The 9,132-nt window shown below is 47.2% G+C and overlaps 1 protein-coding gene across 1 annotated transcript; it reads left to right on the top strand.

Moving 5' to 3' along the window:
• The first annotated feature begins 7,337 nt into the window (after positions 1-7,337).
• Positions 7,338-8,493, top strand: LOC121838113. Its single transcript, XM_042294182.1, has 2 exons — positions 7,338-8,286; positions 8,489-8,493. The coding sequence occupies exons 1-2, from the start codon at positions 7,338-7,340 to the stop codon at positions 8,491-8,493; spliced, it is 954 nt and encodes a 317-aa protein (XP_042150116.1).
• The last annotated feature ends 639 nt before the right edge of the window (positions 8,494-9,132 follow it).

Raw genomic sequence — 9,132 nt, 5'->3', positions numbered from 1 at the left:
TCATGGTTGGTGAACCAGATCTTGGCCACATCGGAGAGATAAAAAATAGCATTCCGCAGTTTCGCCTGGTCGTCCCACTTGTTATAAAGACTCACTCGCTCGTAGACGTCCAGCCAGTCCTCCACGTCGTCCTCTCGGAGTCCGGCAAAGGTTTTGGGATGTCGGAGCTGGCTGGGGGCAGGGCTGACTGCAGCTGCAGAGGCACCGGAGGAGGATTGGCCACTGCTGGTCATTGTCACTATTCGCCTTCTGGGACGAAGCTCCAGAGTGATGGAACGTCGCTACTGGGATCGTGACCCCGCACCTCCACCAATAATGTCAGGAAGACAGAAGCTCAACGACCGCTTTCAGTGATGATTATATTCGAACTGGCCCGCGGTTGCGAGCACGGGCCACACGAGCTATCGGTGATGACGATGATGGGGTAGATATGACGATGCCCGATGACGACGATGAGGGTCTTCATCACAATATATATATATATATATATATATATATATATATATATATATATATATATATATATATAAATTAGGCAAAGCCCGGATGCAAAGGCTTTGGATGTTCATAGGTTCCGCAACTAAACGGACTAATTAGAGAAAACAGAATTGATATGTGTTGTACTGCACTGACACAAGCATTACAGTGCCTAAATATAATTTAAAATTTCCCTTTCTAACATGTAGGAACGATCATTGTTTAGGGAAAAGCGCGACACACGTCCTACAAGCGAGCGCTGGAGGAACAACATTGCATCTTGATTAGTCGTGCGAACGATACACAATCATTTTCTTCTAAAGGATGAGCGTTGCACATGCCTCTGCAGCTCGAATAGGGGATGCAATGTTTGTGTTATTTGTGCTATCATTCGCCACGACGTCCAAATCTGCTATATGCTACTGTGTTTGACTAGAGTGGGGGCAATTTTCTGCCTTCCCGCCCATAATTGTGATATTCATTTTTATCAACACAGTCATTCATTGTAGACGTTTAGCAATTGTAAACACGAAGTCTTTACGTGCAAATGCTCTTACTAAGAACCCATGAGTCTATAACAATGTAAGTCCGGTGAACGTATCTGGTATTCTAAATTTTTAATCGCAATGTGCATACCATAATATTTATTTTTATTTTTATATAAAAATAACGCTCGATAATGTTTTACTTTTTTTTTAGAGAGAGGGTCTGGTGACCACATTTTCTGGCCCACCGCAGCTTAGAGCACAAGGAGCGAAAGCCCGCGCTGCGGAGCCTAGGAACAAATGGTTAGATCCCCGCCCCTTGCCATTTTAAACTGGATGGGCGGCCAACCGGCGTGAGTTCTATTATTGCCGCCGCACGATATGCACTAATAATCCCAGTCTAGCTCTCGTAGCACTCTTACTATAACTTTCATCTACAGTGAAGGCATGAGACAGCGTTTTTGGCGGACCGACTGGCCGCTGCCTTAACTTTCGTACATATTACTCCAGTTTGAAGCTTGGTCTTAGCTCCGTTGGGTGCGCTTCTCCCTCGAAGAAGGCGCGATGCCGGGAAGCGACAGTCGTGAAGCAGACAAACCGCGGTGGGCCAGAGCGAGAAAACGCCCAGATTGCTCCTCTACCAAAAACTGTAGTGCGTGTCACTTGTAACCGAATACATACAATCACACGGGCCTGCTCATCATGTTTAATGCGTTTCTATACTGCTGGACTGAAGATGAGAGACGAAAAAAAAATCAAGAAAAACAACAACTATGAGCCAAACGATGACTTACAACTGGTGTTTTACGGAGTGGGATTGCTGAGAAGCGGGTTCCTGGAACGCGTTTTTGTTAAAAGGAGCCGGAGATCGCCGCCGCCGTTTTAACTTGAGTTAGGGAAGCTGAAAGGGGAACTCATCACGTTTCAGACAAAACGGCAGGTGGAATGACGTTTTTTTTTTTTTTTTTTTTTTCAATTTAAGTGGAGTCTTACCTAAATGTGGTAGGCATTTAGGCTTTTCTTGTGGCAAGTATTCCGCCGCTCAACATCAGACTGTAGTCAATGATAGAATAAGAACGACAGGGAGGTCTTTCAGTTGCCCACCTTCAGAGCGAGCTTCTCATTTTCATTAACGCTTCGGCGGCTTGTGAGCGTCGAGCTTGAACGGAGAGTCAAAGCACGGCGGAGCGGAACAAAGTCGTTCCGGAGGCCGGGTGTTAGAAAGAGATTCAATGCTGTACTCAGCTTTATTGCGAAAAAAACTAACTAAAATTGTTTCTGTATGGTTATTTGTTTTTTTTTCCAACCCTTCGCAAAAAGAAAACGTGTTTATTTCTTATATTGTTTGTTTTACAAAATACACAACTCATGAAGGAAAATGCTCGAGGTACACCTAAGCACTCCTTATGAGTTGTCAATGCGAAAGCATGCATGCCGTTCCTCTGCTCCCCTATTTTGTCTGGGGCGTACTTGCGTCGACGGTCGAGCGCGCGCGCCCTCCTCGCCACGCTAACCTTGGGAGTGGAGCGGTGGAGCTGCTGCCTCGCGAACACGCGGTGCCATGGGGAGGCGCTAATTGAAACTGACACGCGGCTGCTTCATATCACTGCCGTTTTGCCTGGCTTTCTGCCTGGTTTCAAAGCTGGGAGGCCTCAGATCGCGGCTTCGGGAATTTGTCTGCCGTTTGGCGCGGCTGATGACGTCGGCTCTCTTCATGGGACAGTTAATACTTTTCGCATTGAAAAGGAACACCGGCTTGAGGGCCTACGCTTTGTTGCCTTCCAACTAACGAGCACGGACGGCGGTCAGTTTTTCAGCAGAGAGGCCGTACCACCAACCGCCGTCTGAGTGAGGTGTCAGGGTCCCCCCAACGGCTTGCAGGTGCAGGGCCAGACTCGCTGGCCACGGGAACCAGTCTAGAAGACAAGGTCTGCACCTTTTCCCCCAAACGTCACCGCTAGCGAACCCACACAACACCGCGCAGCTCGCGTCAGCGTCACCGCCAGCTTTTCTTGCAGCTTCTGGCAACGATGGCGACGCGAGCCACCGGGGGAGAACCGGGTGTTCACTGTATATGACGTCGTGTACAGGCCTTGAATTCTAGAAGGAATTGACTCACTGTGGGAAGACAGAGATAGTTCGAAGAGAAGGTGGTAGCAACTTACAGGAAGAGAGCAGGAGTCGAAAGATAGAACTGGAACGAACGATATCGCGTCGACAGCGACACTGACAGTGAAAGAAAACAATTGCTGTACAGTCTCGTAATCGCTAATGTTTAGTTCAGTTGTATAGTTTGTTTCGTACACTGGCAGTTACAAATCGCAGTAAAAATATTACACCGACTCGATGATGCTCAAAACACGGGAAATAGCAGGATGTGTTGTGAATGAGTGGGGCATACGCTACGTGTATGTGACTTCATGAGGGCACAGGACTGGAACCCCATAAGCAAACATGGTGTCGCGTCACGTTACAGGGTTATGTGACGTCGCGACGTCGCGTGTCTTTATAAAGTGAGGTGATCTCATGAGGCCATGACGATCCTTGACGTCACGACAGAGTCCTGATGACCTCATGTAAAGTGATGACATCACGGTGACGTAATGATGTTACGTGATCTCATGTGTTACGTGTTATGGATCTCATGAGTTACGTGATCTCATAGATACGGTTGTGTCTGCGCCAAATAAACAGTTGGAAGTCTGCGCTCCGTGTGTCTTACTCGTTTCTACCTCTGTCCTCGTCGTTTACGCAGTTCATTTATTTCTACAACTCATGAGGCTATTTCAACACTTGACGTCATGACAATTTCGTGATGACGTAGTGTGAAGTAATAACATCACGGTGACGTCATAATCTCCCATGACGTCACAGTCCTTTGTGGCGGTTCCTCTTGACTGCCTTCTCATAGAATTCGTCTGATAAACTATATTCTGTGTTAAAAGTGTTTTCAAAGGGGCTGTGGACCACGACTTCATGCTAACAGTAGGGCGCATAAGTTGTCCCGGGCATCATGTGGGTTCCTTCAGACAGATTCAACAGAGGTGAGTATACTCATTACATATCCGGGAAGGGGGGGAGGGGTGAAAAATGGCGCGTTTCGGTTCTCCCCGATAAGGGAGATAGACCAGACACCGCATGATCATTCGGCTATAAGTGAGAACAAATTAGACTCCTTTGAGGCGCTTTCTGTAAAAATTTTAGAGTATGTCTTTACCAAAGCCAAAGTTTACTCACCACTCTATTACAAACTAGATGCTGCCTGCAACATACCATATTTTGGGTTATTTTAAAACCGCGATAACGCAAAAATGGTTGCACTAATGGCAGCCCAGCACCAAGACGCAGCAGGATATATCTCTCCAGTTATTCGGCACTTCCTAAATAAATTTGCAAGCACGTTAATTCGACAAAAAATGATGAAGTGCTGAAACTTTAAAGGAACGTCATTAGTGAAAACATTTAGGAGAGGAAATAGCATTTAGAATGATTGATTTATATAAGACCGAAGTTGTTTATGGCTAGGGTTCCATGAATTTTTCGTGTGCGTCAACAAAAACTCAGAGAGGGCTCGCACCACCCTTTCTTTGTCGTCGTTCCAAGCGCTTTGTTGCCTAGTTTCTTTTCCTTTTTCCCGGTGGCGGTTCCGTCGCGCGTGTCTAGTTTCCTCCGGCTCCACCGATCAAGACAATAAATGTGTTCGTACCTTTCTTCAAACGTTTGTGTCGCGTGTGTTTCGTCTGCTAACGAGCTTCGCTGGTCATGCACCTTCACAGAGCGCCATGTACACATCAAAGACGACGTCAAGGACAGCGTCTAAACGACGTCGAAGACGACGTCAATGACCACCTCTAGGACGATCACTAGGACGATCCTAAAGACGACGTCAAGGACGGCGTTTAGGATGATGTCAAAGACGACCTCTAGGACGACCTCTAGACGCCGTAAAAGATGACATCGTGAACGACGCCAAGAACGACGTTTACGACGACGTTGATGGTGATGTCCTAGAGGACGACGTTAAAAACGACCTCTAGGATGACCTCCAGGACGACCCCTAGGACGACCTCCAGGATTACGTCGAGGACGACGTCAAAGACGTCAGGTCACGTCAGCCTCAGTTACTGACGATTACGAGCTTACGCAGCCGGCGCTTACGCGAACAGAGCTTACGCAACCGGCGCTTCCGTGACCTTGATTACGGGACCTCGCACACCAGCCACGGGCATCATGTGACCCCTTTGTTACGCGACAGGGAGGACATGACCATCAGGACATGACCTTGAGGTCGAGGTCATCGCTTTGAGCGTGGTTGGGCCTATAAAGCTTACCGCGTTAAAGCAACAAACTTTTTCAAAAGTTTCTTTGAAGTCGAAGCCCAAAAACTTTTCGAATGCAAAGCATTTTTTTCTCCAGGTAATCTTCTTTCAGCGATATTTGAATTCGTGCAATGTTTTCTATTGAATATTTTTGCTTCCTTGCATCAAATTTTTTCCTATGAATTGTGCGAGCAATATTTGAATTAGAAGGCAGTAAGTTAACATAAATGTAACGATGCGTTTTTATCTTAGCTCTAGGGGAAAAACATTAAATCGTTCAAAATGGAACTTGTGATGGAAACACGTTTTGAAATTAGCCAGATAATATTCAAAGTAAGTCGCGATCACTCAAATGCATAAGCCATGCGGATAGAAAATCGCAGTTTCATTTTGTTGTTTCCTTTCAAAGCTCGAGTGAAGCTAAACGCACTCGTCTTTTGACACCAAAAAACAATATCGAAGAGCTTCGCACTCGCGCCTGTGCCCCTGATAGCAGTGCTCACAAGTTGAGACACGTAAGGCCACCAGGACTTAGCGTTTAACCCTGTGACGCCCTAATCTCCGACGCTCTATGGTAAGTTAGCACACATATCGGAGCGTGTTCAGATTTCGAAGGCTCGTGGCGTTTATCAAGCTGGAATGCAAACACCTCACATCAGGATTATTTTTGTCAACGTGGAATGTTAATGGAACCCCCGAATCCCAGAACTCTGTGCGCTCTTCCGTTTGTGCATTTTTCCGCTATATTTACCGGCGAAACTGACATTTGGTGACCTGACGTCATGTGGACTATAGGCTTGTTTCTCTCGGCCAGGGGTCACGAGCGCGTCTATATCACGCGACCATCTTATGCTTGCGTAAAGCCTAAACCGATACTGCAGCGCTCGATCATGGACGAGCCAAGGTCGTTTACAAGCCTATGTCAGCATTGGTCTGCGCACGGTAACAGTGCGTCTAAAAAATAAAGTTTAGTTAAACTAAAGAAACCGCTGCTCGCCGCTATTAGCGTTGTATTAAAACGATAGGCATACTTTTTCTTGTAGCTTTTTTGTTCTTGTTTTTCTTTAGCAAACTTATGTAACAATATAGGCTCGTTCGCACAGACCCGTTGTCCTACGTTACGTTACGAAAAGTCACAGGAAGGTCTGTGCTTCGTATTAAGCGTGGCTACCAATTCAAGGAGATAGCCTGGCACGCGACATCCGAGGCACGAACGTTTCGGTGACTTAGAAATGACGCAAGAAAACGGAGCTGTGTGAAAAGTTGAACTGAACTCAACTCCTTACGTTACGTTACGACGAGCATTCTGTCCTCGGTTACCACGGTAACTCACCGCCCTGGCACGTCGTCACCGAAACATTCGTATCTTAAATGTCGCGTACCAGGCTATCTCCTTGAATTTGTGGCCACGCTTATACGAAGGACAAATTTCCAGGTGAATTTTCGTAACGTAACGTAAGAAAAATGGTCCGTTTGAACGAGCCTTATAGGTTTGTCAGCTTGGCCTCCGCAAGCCACGTGAAAAAGCATAATGATTCAGAAACAAAACGCGACCAAAAATTTTAGGTTTTGCATGCCAGACACGCTGCCCAAACTTGAGAGCCACAGGCCTATACACCAATTCAATTTCATTTTTTGGATTCACGCGTTTTAAGCACCAATTAAGTCCACCTGATTGTTGTAGCGCGAGAACCAAGCACTGAGCTAGTAGCGTGAGGGGCTTTGACATCAAGCTCGTGACATGGGCCGCGTTCCTCTCGCGCATGAGACATTACCTTTTTTTGTAAGCTCTCAGAACGAGTGTGCGCCATAAAGGTTTTTCTGGTTTGGATCGTCGTGCTTCGTCGTGGTTATTACATTGGCGACGAGGGTCGGTTTCGCCTGCACTGGTCTGCCAAGCGTTGCGTAAGGAAAGTGACAGCAAGTAATGGGAAGCCGTCAACATTCAGAGAAGGCGGCTGGGGACCAGGCGTCAGCAGTGGAATTCGAACGCACGTCGGGAAAAGAAGCGAGAAGATAAGTACCTGCTTGGACGTTTCTTGTGCCTATTAAAGTCATGTCGCGACTAGGCAGACTCGACGAGTACGACCCAAAGATCCAGGACTTTGAATCTTACCTGGAACGCTTTGAATTTTTCGTCAGCGCAAACGAAATAGCTGCTGCAAGAAAACTAGCGGTGTTTTTAACACTAATTGGGGCAGAAGCATACGAAGTCCTGAAGAACTTGGTAGTTCCCGCACTTCCAGGGCAGAAGACGTACGAAGAAGTCAAGACTCTTTTAAAGAACCACTACAGCCCGAAGACTTCAGTCATAGCCGAGAGGTGCAAATTCAACCGCCGAATCCAATTAGACCACGAGAGTGTGGAGGACTTCATTATCGAGTTGAAACACCTCGCTCGAAAGTGCAATTTTGGAGTATTCCTTCAGGATGCGCTGCGCGACAGATTAGTGGCAGGTATCAAGTGTGAGGAAACTCAAAGAGCTCTGTTTGCGGCGGATGACTTAACGTTTGAATGCGCCTGCAAGATCGCTCGTGACAAGGAGTTGGCCGCCAAGCAAAGCGCTGCCTTACGAGTGGGGAGCCGAAGCGATGCTGTGAACACCTCTGTCAACACCGTTAAAACGGAAGTGAGGTCGAAACCCAAGACAAGGAGTTCGACGTGCCGAAAGGACACAAAACAAAAATTTGAGCGCTGTGGCAAGGCACATGCGTCAAATAGTTGCTGGTACAAGACCTACACCTGTAAGCGATGCTCAAAAGTGGGCCATCTTCAGAAGATGTGTCGAGTAAACCAAGAACCACTGACGACACATCTAGTATCTGAGTCATCGCAGGAGGACGAGTACATTTTGCACAACTGCACAGCGGATTCGACGATAAAGAAGGGCTACATGGTGACGGTGAACGTCGAAGGACAGGACTTGCCGATGCAGGTCGACACGGGGGCCGCGGTCACCGTAATGCCGGAAAGCGTGTACATGTCCAAGTTTTCACACGTCAAATGTGAGTCAACGCCACTCGTGTTAAAAACTTACACGGGACAGAGAATGCAGGTCTTAGGACAGTGTGACGTTACTGCGTGCTATGAAGGGCAATCTGCTAAGTTGCCCCTTATCGTGGTTCGGGAGTGTGAACGGAAGCTTCCTGTGCTTCTAGGACGGAGCTGGTTAGACAAGTTGCAGCTGAACTGGAATTCTATTTACAGCTTAAGTGCAGAAGACAGGGTAGCTAAACTACGCAGCAAGTTCCCGCGCGTTTTTTATTCTACGCTTGGAGCTATCAAAGACTTCGAAGCAAAAATAGTCTTGCAAGCTGGCTGCTCACCTGTGTTTTGTAAAGCCAGGCCAGTACCTTTCGCGTTACGTGACGCGGTTGAAAAGCAGTTGTCTGAGCTCGAAACGCAAGGCATAATCCAGCCAGTGAGTCAAAGTGACTGGGCAACTCCGCTGGTAGTGGTGCCAAAAAAAGAAGGTAACAAACAGGCTGTGTGGTGACTTCAAGGTCACAGTTAATCCAGTACTGAAAGTTGACCACTATCCGCTTCCACTGCCAGAAAAGCTGTTCACTGCGGTTTGTGATGGCAAGGTGTTTTGCGTGCTGGATTTATCCTAGGCATACCAGCATGTGTTGCTAAGCCCAGAATCCAAACCCATCCTGACGGTGAACACCCATAAGGGACTCTATCAGTACAATAGACTTCCCTTTGGTATCGCCAGCGCCCCAGCTTTGTTCCAGTCCTTAATGGATAAGGTGCTAATGGGACTAAGCAATGTAGGTTGCTACATTGACGACGTAATTGTCACAGGTCGAGACATAGACGATTGCCAACGTACACTTGAGCGCGTCTTG

This window comes from Ixodes scapularis, unplaced genomic scaffold, assembly GCF_016920785.2.
Source record: "Ixodes scapularis isolate PalLabHiFi unplaced genomic scaffold, ASM1692078v2 PGA_scaffold5__190_contigs__length_132052651, whole genome shotgun sequence".
Taxonomy (NCBI): Eukaryota; Metazoa; Arthropoda; class Arachnida; order Ixodida; family Ixodidae; genus Ixodes; species Ixodes scapularis.
The sequence above is the reverse complement of the archived record's forward strand: the minus strand, read 5'-3'. Positions and strand labels throughout refer to the sequence as shown.